We start from the raw sequence: 23875 nt of genomic DNA, 5'->3' as shown, positions 1-23875 counted from the left end.
TTTGGGGTGGCTTTCTATACAATGTACTTGCCTGGTTCATGGGAATCTGCCCCTGCATGCACCCCTCCCCTCTCCTGCATTGACTGTTGTATCCATAGGACTAATTTAGCCTCAGGTCTGGCACAAGGTAGGGGACCAATAAGTGCCTCCTGTTTGAATTATTTTAAAAGACGGATTAAAATAAAACTTCCTCTCTTTAGGGAATGCTGTAATTTGCCTTGACAGCAATGTGTCCATTATAATTATTGCCAACACTGAGCGTTCCCTATTTCCTTGGTTATAATTCTGGGAAAATGATGTCTATCAGTGGTTGCTTTGGTATACTTTGCTTTTTAACATCTGCAGCGATTAAGACTGTTTTGCTCAAATCCTTTAGTGGCTGTAAATTTTCGTTTTTATCCAAGTAAAATATGCATGTGTTTATTTTTGTTTCCCTGGTCATAGGAGAAGGTTTATGCTTATTTTGCTTGTATGCAGAGTCATTTATGGTGCTTAGGCTTAAGATGGGATGGCTTCTGTTTATTCTGGCCTGAGCTGGTAACGTGCCACATTAGCATTTGTGTGGGCTGAACCTCCCCCGAAGACCCTGGCAGGTGCTCACTGGGAAAGGGGTGGTGGACTGCTCAGGCCTTGGAACAGAATGGCATGCACAAGTTCACGTGGATGCATTTCAGAAGCTGTCAAGGGACAGCAGGGAGGAAAAATAAAAGCGCTGCACCAAGAAACGGGGAAGTCAGTGGTGAGAGTTCAGTCCCAGGGCAGGGCCGCTCTGGGTGGGGAAAGCTGTGCAGAAGGGAGTTGAGTCATGCCTCCCAAAGCTAGGTGTTCCCAGCCCCGTGCGCAGGCCCCTCGTTCGCCTGCCTCTCCTGCCACCGCAGCCACTGCAGCCACCGACAAGCCAGGGAGGAGGACGAGGGCAGGACGCATTCTTTTTTTCCTTCTGCCTCCACGGGAGAGAGCCTCTTTGGTCTTGCGCAAATTGTTTGGCTTTCTTACAAAACCACTGTAAGCACACACAGGTTGCCCTGTGTCATACCTGGATCGGGGCAGGACTGTTAGAACATGGCTGTAGGACTAAGTTCACCAGCCAGCACAGCTCCACCCTGAGGGAATCAGGACTTAGGGAGAGCGCCGAGGGTAAGTCCAGCAAGGTACTGACGGAGAGCTCTCATTCACTGACTTTGCTCTCAGAGGAAGTACGCTCGGTGCACATTTCAGAGAGGACTTCGATGCCCATCCGCAGAGTTGTCTCTCTAAAGGTAAAGGAGTCGTTTTTACAGCATTTTACTGGCTCAGAACCACAAAGTAGACTTGCTCCTAAGTAAAGAACACCAACACGGGCACTTGATCTTATCAATTCTCTTGGGGGGAAAAAGAGGAAAGAGAAACAAAAAGTAAATGCAACTTGTTTTCACCCAAACTTTTTTCTTTGTCTCTTTACTTGAACAGCACCAGCTTTCTCTTTTGGCTCTCTCTTCCGCTGATGGTATGAACGAAATGTATTTAAATTGGATGGGTTCTGAAAAGAATGCGTTGTGTCATAAATGGTGTTGGCATAATTAGCTACCAGAAAAAACATAAAAAGATAACATTCTATGTAGAAAGATAAATAAATATCAGGTGAAATAAAGATTGAAGTGTAAAAAATAAAATGCACCAATATTAGAAGGGACTATAGGAAGATATCTGTGCCACTTTGGGGTGAAATAAGAGGGCCTTCTCCAGCAAGGTGAAAAACATAGACCCCATAAAGAAAAAGATGGCCAATATGAGCAAATGAAAATTAGTGTGTGCCCCAGATCACCATCAACAGTGGGAAAGACGGAGCGGTTAGCTGACGGGGCCGTGTGCCCCGTGGAGTGGTGGGCCCTTCGTGTGGCACAGGGCACCCAGGGACTTCCTACGGACTGGTAAACACAAGACGAGCCACCTGTGGGAAAACTGGCAAAGTGTGTGAATGTGCACTTCAGAGAAGACGAACTTCACAGAAAAAGAGGGGCTTCCCTGGGAGGGATAAATGGAAATGACTTTGATACTTCTCACCTCACCTGTTGCCCATCAGAGGGGCGGTCACAGGAAGGGCGCTGACGTTAAATGCCAGTGAAGGCAGCATGGGCAGAAACCCTCTCCTGCGGTTCAACCACTTTGGGGTAATTCTGAAGCACGTGAATTTAAGTGACGTGTACTCTTGGACCAGTCCGTTACACTCTTAGAAACAGAGGTTCACAACCCCTTATCCAAAGCTCTTGAGGCTGTTTGCGTTTCAGAATACAGAGATCAACAGGTTACCGAAGATGATAATGGTGCATATACTATGTGTTTCATGTGACACTCCCAGCAGGGTTGGGACAGCACTCCATGAGCAGACACAGGCATATTTCTAAAGAGGAGAACATCACTATTTGCTCAGTCCAGGTCATTGTTGTCTGCCACCACAGGAAGCATGAAAGATCTCTGACTTCTCAGAGCCTGTTGGATTTCAGAATTATGGCTAAGGCTTCAGGCGCCCATAAGTGTTGTAAAATACAATCACTGCTGCACAAATAGATGTGCTGAATTACTTCTCACAGCATAAAAACTGTTAGCACGCCTCACGTCAGTCAGTGGAAGGACGGAATAATTTGTGGTACATTTGTACTCTGTATTATGCAGCTGTCAAAAGAGTGAGTTAGATTTTCATGTCCTGACTCAGAAAGATGAATTGTTTGTATTAGATGAGAAGAGTTATAGAAGGAACGTGTGTGGTGTGATCCTACTCAAAAATAGGGAGGGAGCTTGTCTCCTGTTGATGCACATATGTGTTCTATAGGAAGGAAAGCTTTGGAAGGATGTATACCGCATACTTGTCGCTGGTTATCCAGGAGGATGGGATTTAGAAGGAGGCTGGAGAGACTGTTAACCTTTTTTTTGTATACTTCCCTAGTTTGCCTTGTTAGAATGAGTGTGTGATATTTTCATAATCAAATAAAAACTATCTTTCTCTTAAAAGTTAATGCAGGGAGTATTACAGAGCACTGACAGCTGGCCCACACTCCACTAAGGTGCGGCCACTCGGAACCATTATCAGGAGCCTCTTTGCATAATTAATGAGGTGCAGGGGACTAAGCCCAGAGCAAGGCTTACAATGCCAGCAGGCCCTTCACTTTTTAACAGTGAAGCCTAATAATTTCAGATCTGTATTAACATGTCCCTCCCACAGGGGAAAAACATGGACCGTTCCTATGAGACGGAAATCCCATCACCTAGGGAATCTTTTATTAATTGACCCACTTGTAGTGAATGATAACTCCAGGAATCTTGATTCTTTTTTTCTCTCTGACTCATTGAGTAAAGCAAGTATGGTTTCTTCTTCATGAGTGTAATGTGTAACACTCATTTTAAGCACAAATGGAATATGTTTTAAAATAGAATTATTTCCACCCCATACTGTTATTTTATGTTACTGTCCCATTTTACCAGTATATCCTAAGTTCCTGAAAGGAAAATTACTAAACACTCAGGTGGATCTAAAAGCCAGTCAGTATTATGTTTCCAAATAGTCATCATGCTATGTACTTGGTTCTGTGTCCTAGATATACACAGGTATGTGTAGCCATTCCCTTTAGCTCAGATGCAGAAAGACTTTTTTTTTTTTTTTTTTCATTTTTCTGAAGCTGGAAACGGGGAGAGACAGTCAGACAGACTCCCGCATGCGCCCGACCGGGATCCACCCGGCACGCCCACCAGGGGGCGACGCTCTGCCCACCAGGGGGCGATGCTCTGCCCATCCTGGGCGTCGCCATATTGCGACCAGAGCCACTCTAGCGCCTGAGGCAGAGGCCAAGGAGCCATCCCCAGCGCCCGGGCCATCTTTGCTCCAATGGAGCCTTGGCTGCGGGAGGGGAAGAGAGAGACAGAGAGGAAAGCGCAGCGGAGGGGTGGAGAAGCAAATGGGCGCTTCTCCAGTGTGCCCTGGCCGGGAATCGAACCCGGGTCCTCCGCACGCTAGGCCGACGCTCTACCACTGAGCCAACCGGCCAGGGCCCAGAAAGACTTCTATAACTAAATTTTGGAGCGTGGGCAGAGTGAGTGGATAAATGCAGAAAGAGGAGAAAAAACAAAGCATTTCCATGATCCTGATAAAAGGAGCCCAAGAGGGAGAGGTGCACGTTTGTTTATTTTCCCTGAGTTTGCTATCTTAGAAACTTGGCTTTTTCTTTGTTGCCTTGCAAAACATGGCTCTTCTTCATTTTCTGGGTAGGTTATTTTTTTGTTTTTTATTTTTTATTAAGTGAGAGAGAGGTAGGCAAAGAGACAGACTCCTGCATGTGCTCTGACCTGGATCCACCCTGCAAGCCCACTAAGGGGCAATGAGGTCCATCTGCTGCTGTTGCTCCGCAACTGAGCTATTTTAACACCTGAGGTGAGGTCATGGAGCTGTCCTCAGTGCCCAGGGCCAACTTGCTCAAGTGAGCCATGGCTGCGGGAGGGAGGGAGGGAGGAGGGAGGGAGAGAGAGAGGGAGAGAGAGAGAGAGAGAGAAGGGGAAGGGGAGGGGTGGAGAAGCAGATGGTCGCTTCTCCTGTGTGCCTCTACTGGGAATCGAATCCTGGGACTTCCACATGCTGGGGGCCAACACTCTACCACTGAGCCAACCTTGTTTTTTGTTTTGTTTTTTCTTTTTTTTTAAAGACAAAATGAACTAAGCCTATATCTCTTCCCAATAAAGATAGGGATGTTAGAAGTATCACTGTGATTCATTTTAACCTTCTGATTTCATGTAAGAAGTTAAGCACTCTTCCCTTTTGTAGCCTTAAATACTTTGCTCAAGGGAGTAGTTTGGAACATTATAGCTGGAAATTTAATGTCTGAAGGGGAAAAATCCATCTGAAGCTACCGGCAGACTATAAAGTAGATTTACTTGATGTCCCACTGCCTGGCTGTGAGGTGAGCGGGACCAGTGCAGGGAGAAGCCTGGGGACTGCTCTGCCCCCTGGGTGGTGGCTGTAGGTGGCTGTTTTCCCTGCTTTGCGGTCAGTGCGTTATGGCTGGGACCCCGGAGAAAGGAAAAGGTAAGAGCATTAATAGATCAAACCCCTGGATAGTGTAGCACATTTTGTGTCTGGATATAGTATCATTGTTGCTGAACTTTTGTTTTATACTATCAAGACAGTAACACACGTGAATGAAGGAAGTATCCTCAGTTTAGCAGAGCGGTGATTCCGTCCCTTTGTGCTGCTGTCTTCCCTGGTCCCCACTTTTGGCCTTCTGTCACCTCAAGGACTCCACCCTTATAAATAATTGTGCACTTTTTTTTAAAGGTTTTATTTATTGATTTTCAGAGAGATAGAGAGAAAGGGGGGAGGAGCAGGAAGCTTCAACTCATAATAGTTGTTGCTTCTCATTTGTGCCTTGACCAGGGTTAGCCTGGCATTTCGAACCAGTGACTTCAGCATTCCAGATCGATGCTTTATCCATTGCGCCACCAAAGGTCAGGCAAAAAAATAGGTATAATTTTTATTTATTCACACCAGATGGCTTGGGGCTTTGGGTGAAGTCAGACCTGAGTCCTGAAGGCACTACACACAATGTCCATTGCCATTTGCAAATGCAGTACTGTAGTACTGTACAGTGGAACTTCGTTTTAGGCATTAAATAAGATTCTCTTTGTTAGACTTCGGATAAGTGTTGACTTGATTCCTTCCCCCTACTCTGAGCTTTGTTATAAGTATTGCTACCCCAGCTTTTTTTTTTCATTTCCATTTGCATGAATGAGCTTTGTTATAAAACAAATGCATGTGAGTCGTATCTCTGTTCTTAAAGCCTATCGCTTGCTCTGGAAAGTGTAGTCAGTCTTTCCCGGCCGTCAGGTGGTTTGGGAGCACTGGGCTGTGCCTGACTGGGTTTGAGTGTGCGTGTGCAGTGTGCAGTGTGCAGTGTTAGAACTCTCCATTGTCCTTCATTGCCAGTGATGCTGCCACCTATGGGCGGGGCGGAGTGTCTTCAGACACTGCTCTGAGGCCATTCTTTGACCTGTGACATAGAATTATTAGTAATTGATACCTGCTTACTTTAAGGAAGCCTTTAATAAGATGTAATAAAAGAAGAGCAGGCTCGATGGGAAGCGGTTCTGACATTTAAGGGCAGTGGATTTGAGCTGTATGCAGCATCACACAATTTTTCTGGGCCAGGTCGTTTAATCTGCTAGCTTGGGATATGAAAGAAAATGATTTTATTTTATATATATATATATATAAACATATATACAAAATATATATTTTGTATTTTTCCGAAGCTGGAAACAGGGAGTTCAGTCAGACAGACTCCCGCATGCGCCCAACCGGGATCCACCCAGCATGCCCACCAGGGGGCGATGCTTTGCCCATCTGGGGCGTCACTCTATTGCAACCAGGGCCATTCTAGCACCTGAGGCAAAGGCCATGGAGCCAACCTCAGCGCCCGGGCCAACTTTGCTCCAGTGGAGCCTTGGCTGCAGGAGGGGAGGACAGAGACAGAGGAAGGAGAGGGGGAGGGGTGGAGAAGCAGATGGGCGCTTCTCCTGTGTGCCCTGGCCGGGAATCGAACCTGGGACTCCTGCACGCCAGGCCGACGCTCTACCACTGAGCAAACCGGCCAGGGCCAAGAAAATGATTTTAAAGGCCCCTTCTGTTCTCACTTTTGACAAATAAGGAAGATACATCCACTTTGGGTAACTCTCTTTAGCCTTGGTACTGTGATTGTGTACACACATGTAACAATTGTGTAAAAATCTTTTTTTTTTTAAACACAGGTTATCCTTGTCTAGTTTCTATAGCATCAGAAAGAATCATCCTTTGTTATTGCTAAACTGGCTACTATAGTTATTGCACTCATCATTAAAATAACTTTTATTAATCTTAAGTTTTGTGATGCTCTGGTGATGCTCTGATTCTGCTTTGCGTACCAACTTTGAACAGCTATGAGGATATATCTGTAGTCTGAATGAATATAATGTGACTTCATCTGAAGGATTTGATTTGAAGGTTTAAGAACTATAATATTAATTTAAAATACAATTATTTAAAGTAGATCACCAAATATGTATTTTTTAAAGCTGTCCAGGCTGACCTAAGACATCTTGGCTAGCTTATCTGGCTCAGCTGTTATGACGTGTGTTAGCATGACAAAGTGACATGAAGGTTTCTAGTCTCTTCCTCTGGGAGTGTGTTGTCACCTGGCTCTCCTCTGCATTCTTTCTGATGGAAGGGGAAAGGGAGGAGCAGTCATCCACTCCCTGTTTCCATCTCTTATCACTCTCTTTTTCTTAAATCTTATTTTTATTAATTTTAATGCAGTGACATTGATAAATCAGGGTACATATGTTCCAAGAAAACATCTCCAGATTATTTTGACATTTGATTATGCTGCATACCCCTCACCCAAAGTCAAATTGTCTTCCATCACCTTCTATCTGGTTTTTTTGTGCCCCTCCCCTCCCCCACTCCCCCTCTCTCCTTCCTCACCCCTCACCCCCTCCACCCCCGTTACCATCACATTCTTGTCCATGTCTCTGAGTCTCATTTTTATGTCCCATCTATGCATGGGTTCATATAGTTCTTAGTTTTTTCTGATTTACTTATTTCACTCCGTATAATGTTATCAAGGTCCATGCATGTTATTGTAAATGATCCGATGTCATCATTTCTTATGCCTGAGTAGTATTCCAGAGTATATATGTACCAAAGCTTTTTAATCCACTTGTCCTCTGACGGACACTTGGGCTGTTTCCAGATCTTTGCTATTGTGAACAATGCTGCCATAAACATGGGGGTGCATTTCTCCTTCTTATATCTCTCTTAATTGAAATCATTGCCCCCAGGTGTCCATCTCACACAGTTTAAGACCAGAGGGAAGCAGATTCTAGGTAGACTTCCCTCTTATCTTTCTTAGAAGGGGTTTTTGAATGGGCAGAACTGACTGCTTTCCCTGCCTACTAAAGAAAAGTGGGTCTCTAAGAAGGTTAAGGGGTAGAGTTTCCAAAACAGATGAGTTTTAATGAGTTCTGATCAAGAACTTCAGTTCTCAGAAACAATCAGTGCTTTGTTTGCTAAACAAGTCTGCTGAACACTGTGTTCCTTTCTGGGAAGAGCTTGGGGGATGGGCGGCACAGGCAGGACTATGAGGGAGGTGGAGAATGTGCGAGGAAGGAGTGAGAGAAATTTAAGACTCTTAGAACCAGCCGTTAAAGTATACAGGTCTAGGGCAAGAGCATAAATGGAGGCCTCGTAGTATATATCTAAATGTGTAAGTTAAAATCCAGCTCACAAATGGTTAAATAAGATACAACCCCTCCTCTTACCTTGACGAATATATACTGCTCACAGACATTAGGGATCTTTTATCGCTTCATATTCATTTGGAATATCCCCTAATTTTTGTGAGCAGTATACTTTTATAATGACTTGTCGTGGAGGAAGAAACTTTCCCTACCCTCAAGGTGCCTCCTGCTGGGCTTATCAAATAGAAAAGAGACAGATTAGCAAGAGAAAACAACCAGAGTTAATACACAGAAATGTATGGAGACCCTGCATGTATGAGAGAGTCAGACAGAAAGGAAAAATAGTCATAAATGACATTCTGAGACAAGAATGAGGTAAGGCATTCAAAGGGTCATTGCAGGATGATAAGAAGAGCAGATGCTTAGTAAACAGAAGGTTGTCCTGCTCAACAGACAAGTCAAAAGATGTTATCGCTGCTGTTCCCTTGTAGGCAAGGCCCCTCATTCAAATTCTTCTGGATAGCTAAGGGAGGGGCAGAATAATCTGCATGTCACAGCGGTGCATCTTGGGGGTGACTGTGACTTGTTTCAGACTTTCAGGCCTGTAAGCATCGATTCCAGTGTCAGCTCCGCAGAGCCCGATCTCTGCACTGGGCAGGGCAGCCTGGGGAGGGCTGGCCCAGCAGCCCAGTCCCTTCTCTTCCCATCTCCACTGCTGCTCTTCACCCTGCAGGGCTGTGGGTGGACAAGCAGCCCACACTTCCACGCTCTGTCCACTCCTGGGTTCTCTTATGGGAGGGTGGACAGAGGACCACACAAGCCCTTGAGAACAGATCGGTGTCCCTTGGGTAGTTAGTATGGAAAAAGGATTCTTTAATGGAAATGTAATGGGAGCCGTGTAAGTAATTTAAAATTTTCTGGTAGCTACAGTCAAAAAGGTAAGAAAAAAACAAGTGAAATTGATTTTAATATATCCATTTCATTCGATATATCAAAATGATCAATTATAAGAAATTATTAAGGAGTTGACATTTTTTTGCACAAAGTCTTAGAAATTCAGTGTGTATGTTATACATATTCAGAGAACACCTCACTTTGGACTAGTGCCATTTCAGGTACTCAGTAGCCACCTAATATCCATGGTATCCTGTGGGACAGGGCAGGGTTAGGGGGAGGGAGCCCAGACTCCTCGTTCCAAAGGGGTCACTGAGTCTCTGGGACTGTGGGCAGCTCTCTTCATTACAAGGCCCGGTGGTGCTTTTGTCCTTGACTGGATGCAAAGACTAATTGCATTTCTTTACACAGGTGGGGCAAAAGTAGGTTTACAGAGTTTATTCTTGTATTATTATTGATTATTATATTATTTTTCATAAGAACGATTGTAAACCTGCCTTTGCCCCACCCTGTATTTAGAGCTGATGGCCATTTTAAAATACAAAAGATATATACATATATGAAACTAATGGAGGGTACTTGTTTGCTTCTCTCTCTCTCTCTCTCTCTCTCTCTCTCTCTCTCTCTCTTTCTCTTCCGTTTAAGCTTGTCCACTGCCTTGTCTTCACTCACCTCACTGCTGCTTTTCTTCTTTCTCAGGAGCTATGTGGTCTGAGGACATCTGTTTGCACAGATTAATGCACCTTTTCCCCTGTGTTGTTGACAGATACTTTTCCAAAAGTCAGTGCTTCCGTTTCCCAGACCTATAAAGAATTTTTATAAGAGTTTATTTGAGCCAAATTCATGACAATTCCAGGCAGCAAAGATCTCCGATGCTTTGGAGAAGGACATTGTACATTTCGAATTAAGGAGGGAACGTAAGGTGGCATGGAGGTGGGAGAAAGCAAGGCAGGGACTGGGTCCTGGGACAGCTAACACGTCAGGTGCTCTCCTCAGGGTGCCTAGGCTTCCAAGAAGTCACAGAAATGGCCATTTCAAAGGTGTGTTAACCTAGATGGTCCAAACAATGGACAGGGCTTGCTTGAGGCAACGATAAACCTTTTACTGAAGAAGTGACATTCCTGGGGCCTGACGGCCACGCCCAGTAAGGAATTTATGATCATATCATAAACCCGTGAGCTTACTTTCCGCAGAACCCCCTGGTCATCCACATACTGTGCTTTGTGGGATGTCTAGGGTCTTTCTTCCTTGAGGAACTTTTTGTAAGTTGAGTGTGATTGCACGCATGTTTTCAAACTGTGGCCAGTTCTCCCAAATGAGGAAACAACTAGCATAGAGGGCTGTTTTCATTTGACTAGAACAGCAGTTTTCATCTATTTCAGGATAAGGTTGCCAGATTTAGAGGGGGAAAAACAGGACTCAGTTAAACTTGAATTTCAGAAAAACAGCAAATAATTTTTTCCCAATTATTTACTTATTTGTTTGTTTTAGAGGGGGGGGGGGGTAGAGAGAAACATTGATTTGTTGTTCTGTGTATTATGCGTTTAGGTGTTCACTGGTATGTGCCCTGACCACGGATCAAACCAGCAACCTTGGCATATTGGGACAATGCTCTAGCCAACTGAGCTACCGGCCAGGACCAAATAACTGTTTTTAATATGTATGTCCCATACAATATTTGGAACATACTCATAATAAATATATATGGTCTACCGGAAACTTCTGTCCATTTCTATCACAACAAGTTTCGACATATAAGCACATGTTTATTTGGTGCATGTGTGCCTCTCTATTTTTATCACTTAATGTATACATACTGATGTAGCAAATTAACTAAAACAAAGTTGATTCACATTAGTCTTATGTGTGAAGCAATAGTATACCCATGGCTACTGATAAAGTTCATTTACGCCACTGTATTTTTACGAATTTCAACAAGGAAGAAATGCTACAGAAGCATGTAGAAATTTATTGAAAGAGTTTGGTGAAGGTACAGTTTCTGATAGGACATGCAGAAGATGGTTCAAAAAATTCGAAATAGGTGATTTTGACCTTTCTGATAAGCCATGTTCTGGGTGACCATCTTTGATCGATGACAATGTTGTTAAGACCATGTTGGAGCAAGATCCTTTTCTGACAACATCGGAGATCGTAGAAAGGCTTAATTCAGCTCAGCAAACCATTTTAGACCATATTCGGAAGATAGGATTGGTGTGGAAATATATTATTTAATAAAGTTTATTGCCGGTAAGAAAAATTTATATTTTGTTTTATTCCAAAAACGCACAGAACTTTCCGGTAGACCTTATACATATAATCAGTGTATATTTATATATATCAGTGTAAATTATATGTTATGTATAATATTAATACTATATATTATACAATAACATATAATAATGCAATCAATATATAGTATTAAAATATAAAATATGCTAAATATACTTATCATTTATATGTAAATAATATATTAATACATATTTATTCATTTAGAAAAAAAGTAAGCCCATTCTTATTAACATAAATATTTTTTATGAAAAAATATTTTCTAAAACAAAAATATTGGGAGAAGAGCATCATTTTATATATATTTTTAATGTCTGGCTTGTGAGAGGATAAATTTCTATATCCGTCTCTGAATCAGGAGTACTGTTACAAAGGCAAGTTTCATCTAGAAATCTGTGCTGGACACTTAGATGAAATGAGAATGACAAAGGACAAATTACATCTTAGACATCTTGGTGCTGTCTTGAAAATAGCTTTGGGCTTAGGCATCTCCTGTAAAGGTCGCAGGGACCTCTCCTGGGATCTTCCAGCAATACTTTCATAACCCTCCAGCCGGAATGGTAGACCTTATAATTCTAGCTTGTGTTGTGTAGACCACAGACATTCAGAATAGAGGATAGAGCATTATAAGCATTCTTGTTTTAAGAAGGCCTAATGAATCACATTGTAAAATATAAAACAGAATGTGACTATTCAGGTTTAGCAGTAATTCTTACTTTTTCTTCTCATTTAAAATACTATTAGGTCTACAATCCACTGTCCAAGAAAATGGCTATTATAAAAAAAAAAGCAAAGTAGCACTTTCAGTTTGTAAAATAGGCACATTTCTGTTTAGAATAAACTTTATGTAGCTATTTGCAACAAAACTTAATGCTTTCTATTATAGAATTCAATAAATAGGCCCCATGACAGTTTCTTTAAAATGATGACTGGATCGAATTAGATTTATTTTTGAGATAACATGTCTGTTGTCAGCACAGTACATACTACCTAGTATTTAGGCCTGGGCAGTTTTAAAAATAATTAGCATAATGCAATGACTCATCTGATACTCATCACAGATCAAAAAAATGTATGGGAGTTGGCAACGGGCCAAATACAGGAGTGCACAGAGAAGTAAAACTTAATGTTTTCTAGAACAACAGAGAACATGAAAGAGCTATTAACAGGCGTAGAACAGGAAGGAGAAAGTGCTGGTGGGGGGGGAGGGAGATGGTCAGTTCAGTCTGAGAGAGAAGAGATGGCAGGTGATGAGTTAGAGTTGTTCACGGAGCAGTAAGACGCTTTCCAAGGAAAACAGCATAGGGAGAGAAAAGAAACTGACGCAGACCGGACCTGCGAGGAATACTGACCTGTGGGGTGTTGAGGAGGCCATGCAGAAGGGAAGGCGGAGGAGGAGAGGTTTCGAGAGAGCTAGGCTGGGAGAGGCAGGAGAATGTGTCGTTAACATGAGGTGAGGAGAGGTTTCCAGGCCTGTGCGGTGATCAGAGCCAATGCTCTGAGGCTGAGGACTGACAATTGGTGCTTCAATCTGGGGCGAGGGCCTTGCTTGCCTTCAGAGGAGTGGGGTTTTTGTTCAGGTTTGGATAGGAGGGAAGCGAGGCAGAAAAGTGTCCGACTTGTCTGGGTGACCAGACACCCAGGAGGTCTGCCTGTGCCCCGCCCTCCCGGTTAGTGCTTACATGGGCGTGGATTAAGCCGGCTGAGGTGAACTCAGGGACTCATTCTAGCCGAAGTGATAAGCAGAGTGCTATTTGGTTTTTCTTAGTAAAATGTTGATGTTGTAGGCAGAGCACTGGCCTTCGAGCCGAAGCGGTGCGGCCCAGCCCGGCTGCTTGCCTGACCTCTGATGGCTCCACCGCCCCCGCGGCTGAGTCCCAGTCGGGCTGGAGCATCGCTAAGGCGGCGCTAAAATTATGTGACGTCGGCACCCATGACATTTGTCTTCTCTTTTCTTTTGCATTCTTGTCATAGGTTCACCAAGTTGAAGAGTCTTAACCTTTCCAATAATCATTTGGGGGACTTCCCGTTAGCGGTCTGTGATATTCCTACCCTGACAGAGCTGAATGTGTCCTGCAATGCCCTCCGAGAGGTTCCAGCCGCCGTGGGAGTCATGCACAAGTGAGTACTGGGGTCCCCGCTGCGAGGGTCCCTCGGAAACCGTGGGCGGCTGCCTCCAGGCCACGGCACCTGAGAGCACTCACCTTACGTTGGTCCTATAAGTCTCGGTCTCAGATCAACACTCTTGTGTAAAGTTCATTTATTAGCTTTTATACTTATTTCTTTTTGTGTGTGTGTGTGACAGAGACAGAGAGAGGGACAGATAGGGACAAACAGACAGGAAGGGAGAGAGATGAGGAGCATTCATTCTTTTTTTTTTTTTTCTTTCTTCTGTATTTTTCTGAAGCCAGAAACGGGGGAGAGACAGTCAGACAGACTCCCGCATGTGCCCGACTGGGATCCACCCAGCACGCCCACCAGGGGCGACACTCTGCCCACCAGGGGCGATGCTCTGCCCCTCCGGGGCGTCGCTCTTTTGCGACCAGAGCCACTCTAGCGCCTGGGGCAGAGGCCATGGAGCCATCCCCAGCACCCGGGCCATCTTTGCTCCAATGGAGCCTCGGCTGCGGGAGGGGAAGAGAGAGACAGAGAGGAAGGAGAGGGGGAGGGGTGGAGAAGCAGATGGGCGCTTCTCCTGTGTGCCCTGGCCGGGAATTGAACCCGGGACTTCTGCACGCCAGGCCGACGCTCTACCACTGAGCCAACCAGCCAGGGCGAGGAGCATTAATTCTTCATTGCAGCATCTTAGTTGTTCATTGATTGCTTTCTCATATGTGCCTTGACTGGGGGCTACAGCAGAGCGAGTGACCCCTTGCTCAAGCCCACGACCTTGGGCTCAAGCTGGTGAGCTTTACTCAAACCAGATGAGCCCACGCTCAAGCTGGCGACCTCGGGGTTTCGACCCTGGGTCCTCCACGTCCCAGTCCTACACTATCCACTGTGCCACCACTTGGTCAGGCAGCTCTTATACTTCTTTGTATTGTGTGAGAAAAATAAGAATATCCCTGTTTAGAACTGAGGGTCCCTATAGATGAATGTGTCTGAACATGGGAGGAGGGTTACTTGCTCATTGTCTGAATGAGGCTGAAATGTAAGACTTAGTTAATTTTTAAAAGTAACAATGAGAGGTTGGCATTTGGGCTGACCTCATCTGCAGCATTCACATTGCTGTTAGCTCATGTTGTTCCCATTTGTGCCTCTCCAACCTGTGAAAATTAGTCATAATTTTCATTTTCAATAAACAATTAAGATGTTTATCTTGGATCTTTTCTCTCTGGCGTATTGTTGCCTCAGGCCTTGCCTTTGCACATTTTGCAAAAGAAAGTACATTTTCTTTTTTCTAGTAATAGGATCTGCGCCTATGGAACAGGCGTGTTGATAATAAAGATGTAAATTTTACACATTTCTCCTCACAATTTTCATACTTTCTTTAATAGCTTGCAGACATTTCTGTTGGACGGGAACTTTCTGCAGACCCTGCCCGCCGAGTTGGAGAACCTGCATCAGCTCAGTTATCTGGGTCTGTCCTTCAATGAGTTTACGGACATTCCAGAGGTGCTGGAGAGGCTGCCGGCCGTGGACAAACTGTGCATGTCGGGGAACTGCGTGGGGGCCCTCCGGCTACAGGCTCTACGGAAGATGTCTCACATTAAGCACGTGGACCTAAGGTGACCATTTGTAACAAAAAATATCCCACTAGAGTGGTTGTGTGTGTGTATGTGGAGGGTATGTTATAGCCCTTTGGATGACATTTTCCTGCCAGGGCAAGAGGTTGGATAGTTGCAGTTAGGGCCCATTTTTCTGTTTCTGCGCAGAGGGAACAATAATGAATAACAATGGGGTTTATGGGGGAGAAACCATATCAGAAAGAGCAAAGTGTATTGTTTTTCTCTCTTGGTCTTTCTTTTCTGTGGCTTGAGGTACCTCACATTGTTGAGCATATCTCCTTTCTTAAATTTATTTTTAGCCCTTGCCAGTTGGCTCTCAGTGGTAGAGCATCTGCCCAGCATGTGAATGTCTCAGGTTCGATTCCCAGTCAGGGCACACAGGAGAAGCGACCGTCTGCTTCTCCACCCTTCCGCCTTGCTTCTCTCTCTCTCTCTCTCTCTCTGTTCCTCTCCTGCAGCCATGGCTCAACTGGAGCGACTTGGCCCCTGGCCCTGAGGATGGCTCCATGGCCTCTGCCTCAGGTGCTAAGGAGAGCTCTGTTGCCGAGCAAGGGAGCTACACCCTAGATGGGCAGAGCTTTGCCCCCTACTGAGCATACCGGGTGGATGCTGGTCAGGGTGCATGCAGGAGTCTGTTTCTCTGTCTCCCTTCCTCTCACTGAATTAAAAAAAAATTTTTTTCCTTTCTTGGCTTCCCTAACTTAATATCATATATTCATTAAATTACACTTTTTTAATATTTATGTAGCCTATTTTAATTCTCTATCTCTCTGTCCAGGTGGTTCTGCATAGTTTACTGGTCTTTACAAAAATATAGCTCTCATCATCTCTTATTTGGCACAAGTTTAGCTGGAACCTCCACTCTCCCCCGTGCAGAGTGGGGGGCCTGCAGTGTGGGTCCTGAGCACACTAAGCTCGCCTGGAAACCGCGAGTGCGATCCCCGCTACCTCCGAGATGCTCGGTAATCATCCCTTAGTAAGGTGCAGGTTTAGTTTCTCCTGCAGTGTGGGTCCTGAGCACACTAAGCTCACCTGGAAACCGCGAGTGCGATCCCCGCTACATCCGAGATGCTCGGTAATCATCCCTTAGTAAGGTGCAGGTTTAGTTTCTCCTGCAGAAAGAACCAGTACACAGGAGGAAGCTATTCTAAATTTCTCTATTTTAAGGAAAAACCAGAGCCTAACATGGGATTGAATTACTGCAGAAACAACATATGGAGCTTAGGCTCTAATACTAATTTGCCCGATTCAATACTTTTCAACCTAACTTTCCCACTAGATAGGGATTGATGGCCACATATTAGCACATTCAGTCTTGGGTGAGATATTTAACGTCTCAGGCAACTGAGATCTCATCTCTAAATTGCAGTTAATAGGAGTTCTGGAAGGCATTGAGTTACAAGCCTCATTCTCCCAGCAGGTGTGATTGTGTTGTCATTGTCTCCTGGTTGAGGAAGCTTTTCTAGTCGTGGACCCTGCTCAGCTGTTATTCTTGCTGTCTTCACACCTCTTCGTTTGTCAAAGGTGGTTCTTCCCTTGCTTTCCGGCCCACTTTTCTCTCTGTTGATAACCCAGACCCCCACTCAGACCGGTCGAGTTCCATCAGTATGAAGTAGCATCATCTCTGTTCTCCCTTCCTGTGGTCAGGCCTCGGAAACCCATTCATTCCTGTCCCACTGAGAGCTGCTTGGCCTAACCTGTCCTCAGCCGAGAGGAATCAGGCCTGTCACTCCTGGGAAAGTGATAGCAGTTTTTCAAACCTAGACTTCTTAAGTCAGGGAACACAAGTGGTCGTAATTTATCTGACTTTGAGAACCTTTTGGAATGTGACAAAGGAGAGAACTGAACACTTTGTCTTGCTAACTTTCTTTCTAAATTGTTAACCTTCTTTGCCTCTGTGTCACTTGGATTTAAAACGTCCTTCGTGTTCAAGAATTTAAGGCCTTTTTTTCTTTGGCCACCCAGCGGTGTGATGGTGGCCCTGCTGACCTCAGGTAGCAAGCGTGCGAGGGGTTCCAAGTCACCTGGCTCGTACATATAAGAAAACATTTTTTCTTGATCTGAATCAGCTTACAAAGAAGATCAGTCAAGTAAGTACAGAAGTAACTGTTCTTATTAAGAGCTTTATAAATTCTTTAGACGTCTAGTTCTAATTAGGTCTTTTCAGATTAGATCAGTTACAGGATATTTAAATGCCAGAACAGACTTATCTCCTTGTGCAGGGAGCCAGACTTGTTTTGGCGTTGGTGAGCTCACAGGGTGAGCCACTGGCGGTGTGACTTCTGTGCTGGTTGTGTGCCATGTGACTGCACATCGGTCCGTGACATCAGAAGTTTAGGAAACAGTCCTTCGCTGGAGATAACCCGGGAAGCACTGCTCTTACCGACCCTTGGTCCCCCAGTGTTAGTGCTTGGGAGACACAGCCCTGATAAGGGTTAACTGACTGGCCTGCCCTTGGGGCCACATGGTCACTCCTCGCGTGCCCTGCCCTGCCCTGTCCCTGCACAAGGCTCCCCGTGCCCACCTCTCCAGCCCAGAGGCCGTCCGCTGCTTCCTTGGGACACTTTTCTTTCCATTTACATCCTGTCGATTCTGCACACTCTTGGGCGTCAGACGTGACGTTTCCTCTTTCCTCACTGCTTTTGTCCATTCTGCGTAGGGTCCACGTCACTTACGGAAACTGTCACTCACTGGGGGTCTTTCCACTTTATGTACGAAAGCATATGTGAGTTTTCCTCTCCGAATTTCAAAATCTGTTGACAAATTCTTCCTTTTATTCATTTCTTATCAACACAGAGCCATAGGCTGCCATCGTCATTGTCCCCATAGCCTTCCCGTCGGCGAAGTGATGCTCATTGAATAGTCATGAAATAGATGAAAGGGCTGTGTATGTTGAAGGGATTGTTGGAAGGACATTTTAACCATATGTTGGCCTCTTTAAAAGTTCATCCACATTTTGATATTTGAGTCCTAGGTTGGTTAGGCTTGGCAACTGACACCAAGTGGTAGGAACATTAACTTCTTTTTTATTACAGTTTTTCTTTTGTCTCCTCATGCGAGCAACCTTTTCGTTATCTTAGTGTTAACACACTGAGACTGTGGGAATAGCTGTTTCATGTGAAGACGATGGTCACGCCATGTTACAAAGGGGATGTCACGTGTAGAGTAGGGACAACATTGGACATGGTTTCAATTCTTTTGGTCTTTTATGTCCAAAATGAGATGTGTTGTTTTTCTTTTTATTCTACGTGCATATCCTGGAATCTAGCAAGCATTTGGAAATAGTCAAATAGCTGGGTGGAGGCCAGTGTTTTCATCTTACAACCTGGAATAAAAAAGAAAAGAAGCCAAAAAATCCTCCTGGGGACATTTGAAGAGGCCATATGCCACACTTGCAGGTCGCTGTCACTCATCCTTGTGTGTCGAGGACTTTGGGATGTGGCTATTAATAATTCACTTACCATCCTTTCATTTCAGTTTTGAAAGGCCAGAAATTCATAACAGAAAATATTTGGCTTTTCTTTCCCCTAAGCTCCAGCTTTCATTTTAATGTTCTGCGAACCTAAGCGCACAGTCTCAGCATGTTGTCGGCTTCGTCCTGAGAAGCAGAGGGTTCTCGTTGTTTGTCAAGAAGTGGCGCACAGCCTGGCAAACTCGGAATTGAGATTTTCATCTCTTTTCTCCCCTCTGCAGCTAGAAGTGTCTTTGTCACCGTTTCTAGTCCCCACTGTCTTCCCAGCAGCTTAGCCGCTGCAGCGCCAGCCCCTGAGCTGTCCAGGTCTCCTGGCTGAGGTCCTGCCTGTGTTCTCTGTGCCCGCTGTACCCTCGGCATGTTGCTCCCCGTCCTTGTCCTTTGTTTTTATAATTGCTTGGTGCATGCCTGATGCCAGATCTTAGTATTTTCTACATTCTGCTGTCAAGCAATATTTTAAATATAGAGATCGTTTTGGTAATCAGTTCTTGGTTCTGACCTGTTGAAAACCCAGATATTTGCAGTCCTATATCTGGTGCATATATGGCTCCCATTTCTTATTTTTCTTTCCAAGTTCCCCCTTTAACTCTGTCCTGTCGGGCCACCTGTCAGCCTGCCCCTCGTCCTCGCCCCTCCCTCCAATATCAGTGCAGTTGAAATGGGCTTATTGGGCAGTTCCAGGTTTTGTTTCTTGTGTTCTTTCAACGAAATTCTTTGGAAATAAATGAATGCATGGATTTTTTTTCCTTTTCCTTTTGAAATGAATTAAGGTACAATCAATACACATATGTTTCTCCTTCAGTCTTAGGGGTCTAAATTATGTTTTAGGATGTATTTGCCAAGGTTAAGGCCTCATGGAGTTGTAGCTAAAAATAGCCAGAGACACCAGCCAGGTGCGGAAGGCCCGATGCTGAGATTAGAGAAGCCCCGGGGACTGCCGAGCGGCGCCGTGCGAGGGGGTGGCTCTGTGCTGAGGGCATCGCAGTTAATCACAGTCTCTGTTTGTGTCCTTTTCCTCTCAAGACTGAACGTAATTAGGAAGCTAATAGCAGATGAAGTAGACTTTCTCCAGCACGTCACCCAGCTTGATCTGCGCGACAATAAGCTCGGGGACCTCGATGCCATGGTTTTCAACAACATTGAGGTGTTGCACTGTGAAAGGAACCAGCTGGTGACCCTGAATGTCTGTGGCTATTTCCTGAAAGCACTCTACGCTGCGTCGAACGGTGCGTGTCACTGACCCCACCGAAGGTTCCTGCTGGTTTTAGAATTTACTCAGCGCCATCACCTCGGCCTTGATACTTCTTTTTTTTTTTTTAATAAGTGTCCAATTTTATAAAGACAAAAATCCTAAAAGGAGGATTCTGGTTTGGTATTTAAAGGAAGCAAAGGAAGATTTCATAGTTCCTAACTTGTTTCACTCGTATTGTGATATTCAGGCGAGCTGATCCTGCTTTTGATTGGGAGCCTCTGTTAGAAGGGGAGTGGGGGGGAGGGGGAACAGTTTCTCGGGCCACCTTGTCAATAACGGCACATCCGGAACCTTGCTTTGATCTCAGAGATTGAAAAGGAAAGAATCTATTTTAGGTTCCATTCAGGGTCTCAGATTTTGTGCTCCACTAACAAAGGGACTCACCTTAAGCAAACCCTAAAGTATGTATCCATAGGGACACCACAGAGCAGGAGTCTTTCTCATTTAATAAGCTCTCCTTCGAATGTGAAAACAGCAGTTCGGATAAAGGTCATATGGGCATAGGTTTGCTAATGTGAAGACTTGAGTTCCTACCAGCATGAATGAAAACAAGTATTGACTGCTACAGGGTGCACAGATGGTGGACACGTGCTTGCTTTATGCACAGTATCGTGTATGAATTGTAAAGGATAAGGAATTTCTTTAAACATGAGTTTACTGACGTCTTACTGGAGAAAGAAACCAAACCATCAACAGCTCTAGGCCACTGAAGGCTCACAGTGGGTGTGGATAAAGAAAGCATCTAAATGTAGTTTGCTTGGCAGAGGGAGAAGACGGGACTCTGAACTTGTCCAGTGCTTTTGGGAGTGGTAAGAAGCAGTTATGGGGTGGCTGGCCTGGGGTTCTGGCGAGCTTTGGAGGCGCGTGTGCCAGAAGTGATGCTCTGAGTCCGTTAACCCGAAAGTTGTGGGCAGAGTGTGTTTATGGGAGAATAAATAGGGGAGCCACCCTCCCCTCTGCCAGTCCTGGTCATTGCAATGGTGTCACGTGAGCTGGCAGGAATGTGCGGTCAGGACTGCAGCTGTTGATTGGAGACTCAGAGGTGGTACCCAGACCCATGGGAGGGAGGGTAACTGGACGAGAGACGAGGACAAGGTAGACTGACAGCCCCTCCCAGGTAGCTGGGGCCAGAGTCGCCACCAGGGAGGAGCTGACCCTGTGATTAGAAATGACTGTCCCAGAAACAAAGCCCTAGGTGGACAGTGGAGTCACATTTCACACAGTTTGGGGGAAGGGTTCTCGGATTGGAGTAAAGGAAGCCCTGTGTGACACTCAGGGGTGCTGTGTCAGTGGGACGACAAAGGCAAAAGCCAGGGTGCGTTTGGTTTGGTGGAAGGAACACTGAATGTTTAAAAACAGCAATATTCATACAGTTTATCTTCCAGGTAAAATGTAGCATGCCTCATAAGAGGAGAGCGCTGTAAGTGGATGGGAAGGAGGGAAGAAAGTAGAGCGGGCGATGTATTTTAAACTCGGAGTGAGATCTTGTGATTAAATTAGAAGTCCTCTGTCTCTTCCTGCGGTTCAGAGTAGAACAGACGGATGTATTGTACTCCTAACCTAAACAAACAGCAGAGAAGAAGCACAATAATGATATTTGACACACAAAGAGTCTCTGTGTTGCTTGACTGGTAATGCTTTTGTGTTTTTTTTCTGCCTCCTAGAACTTGTTCAACTTGATGTTTACCCAGTTCCGAATTATCTGTCCTACGTGGACATTTCAAGGTAAGGAGTCAAGTCCTGGGGTGCCCTAGAAGCTGCTTGAAAATGGCTTAGATCATTCTGTCTGGGCATGAGAATGTTTAAATGTATTATGCAGGTAAATAATACAAATTAAATTCAGTGGTTTTTACTTCCCCTCTGAAAATGCCCATACATATTCTGTCAGTTAAAACCCTATATTTGTGTACTGTAGTTCAAACCTGCATTGTGGGCTGTACTTGCATCAGGGTGTTGGGTGGGTGTGGACACCGATTTGAACACCAGGCGTGGGGTTTAGAAGACAAGTGTGTTGGGGTTCATGTGGCTGGGAGGTCCAGTGGTTCTTCATTTCTTTCCTGAAATGATGCTGATTTTATTTAAAAAATAATCGTGCTATTTTTTCTTTGATTTTCCCCCCCTTTCTCTCTGTTATTTTGTACATGTATCTCCTGGCTAAGAGCCCTTAGAAAGCAGCCCCTAAGCTGAACAAAGTAGGGTTTCCATACAGCCTGCTCACCAGGCTCTGCTCACTTGTAAATAGTGCAAATTCAGTACTGTTCAGATTCAGTACGGTATTATGTCATATTTACTCCAGTTCCCCAGAAATCCTAGATTAGACTTTTTCCTGATGACCTAAAAGCATGTGTTTACACAAATTACACTTTAATAATTTCAATACACTAAATTTGAAAATTCACTTTTAATGTAATTCCAAATGAAATATCCAAATTTTCTAAAGAGCCACAGTACTTGGGAGGGAGGTTATGGTCCTTTCAAAGGGCCACTGTTAACCCATCTCAGTGTGTAAGTCAGATATGTTAATAAATTTCTTGCTAAACTCATGTTAGTTTTGTTTAATGTACTTGAAGTCAGATATTACTTAAGTTTTTCTTTCTTTCCTTTTTTTCCCCCTATCAGCCTTGGTTTTACCTTCCCCTTACTGGAGTGGGGTTTGCATAGATGAGTGTGTGTAAATACCTTGAAAAGATTTATTGTAGAGCATGAGCCATGCAGTGTTGACTAGGTTCGTAGAGTTCCTCAAGGTCGAAGTTCCACGCAGTAAGAGCTTTACTGTTGTATCGAGGTTGCTTATACTGAGAGGGACTTTCATTCTCGCATCTTAGTAAGCTGTGTTAGGGGCTAATTGCTATAAAATGAAATCATTAAGTGTATTGATCTTTAGAGCTCCAAAGCCAAAAACATATGTGCCTATCTAGACACCAAATAGAAAATAATGCACTGTTTTATGTATTTTAATTAAAAAGTTGATATAATAGCAAAAATAAAGAACATGCTTTTTAAATCACATATGTGCCATCACCCTAATATCACAGCTATTTTCACTTTTGCTCTAATGTAATCCTTGTCCCGAGCATATTTTTACAGCGTTGTGCACCTGTTTTTAAAGAATTATGCTCGTAACATACATACCATTATAGATGCTTTGTGCCTGGTCATTTTACATATTTTTTTTAAAAGGCAAAAGGATTAGGAAGACATTCAAATAAGATTTGTGTAAGAAGGGGTCACTTTGTTTAATAATTAAAGGCACAATTAGTTTAGTTCACTTGTTTCTGGTGATTATAATGACCACCTAATGCCTAAGGAAATGTGTCCAGGTCGTTCCGAGTCCTCAGGGTCAGGGTCCCTTTCCTGCTCCCATGTTATCCATTTCTCTGTGGCTGGGCTTTCATGATGCCCACTGGAGCTGAGCATTATTTTAATGTTAAGAATTAAAATGTAAATTGGAAAACAAAACTATTTTATGCCATTTGAATATACAACTTAACTACAAATATATGCTTGTTTGTTTGTTTTCAATATTAAACCTCCTCTCCCTAAACGTCCATGGGTTTAGAGACTCGTAGAATAGCAATTGTGACAGCCAGACTTTGAAAAAAATAGACTTTAGCCCTGGCCAGGTAGATAGGTCGGTAGACCATTATCCTGAAGTACAGAGGTTGCTGGTTCAATCCCTGGTCAGAGCACAAGCAGGAACAGATGGATGTTCCTGTTTTTCTCTCTCTCTCTCTCTCTTTCTCTCTCACTTTCCCTCTCTCCCCCGCTTTCTCTCTCACTGAAATCAATACGTAAAAGACATTTTTAAATAATAAATAAATAAGCAGACTTTAGAGATGGTGTGACTGTCTGTTCCTACCTTCTCTTTACTTCTTATTCCTAACTACACTTAGTCTTGCTTCTAGATTAAGGTGAATACATATCTCCTTTTGATTGGTACTCACTGTACTTTGGTATTCCGTTTGAAGTTCTGATTATTCCATCTAATTATTTTTGAGTTTCAAACTG

At 44.2% G+C, this 23875-nt stretch overlaps 1 protein-coding gene across 1 annotated transcript in view; it reads left to right on the top strand.

Moving 5' to 3' along the window:
- PHLPP1 (PH domain and leucine rich repeat protein phosphatase 1) overlaps positions 1 to 23875 on the top strand; it is a 201520-nt gene that overhangs the window by 139474 nt on the left and 38171 nt on the right. The window contains exons 5-8 of the mRNA XM_066352344.1: positions 13390 to 13536; positions 14913 to 15143; positions 19639 to 19841; positions 21532 to 21592. Coding sequence (XP_066208441.1) covers positions 13390 to 13536; positions 14913 to 15143; positions 19639 to 19841; positions 21532 to 21592 — 642 coding nt within the window. The remainder of the gene's footprint in view (positions 1 to 13389; positions 13537 to 14912; positions 15144 to 19638; positions 19842 to 21531; positions 21593 to 23875) is intronic.

This window comes from Saccopteryx leptura, chromosome 11 (genome assembly GCF_036850995.1).
Source record: "Saccopteryx leptura isolate mSacLep1 chromosome 11, mSacLep1_pri_phased_curated, whole genome shotgun sequence".
Taxonomy (NCBI): Eukaryota; Metazoa; Chordata; class Mammalia; order Chiroptera; family Emballonuridae; genus Saccopteryx; species Saccopteryx leptura.
The sequence above is the reverse complement of the archived record's forward strand: the minus strand, read 5'-3'. Positions and strand labels throughout refer to the sequence as shown.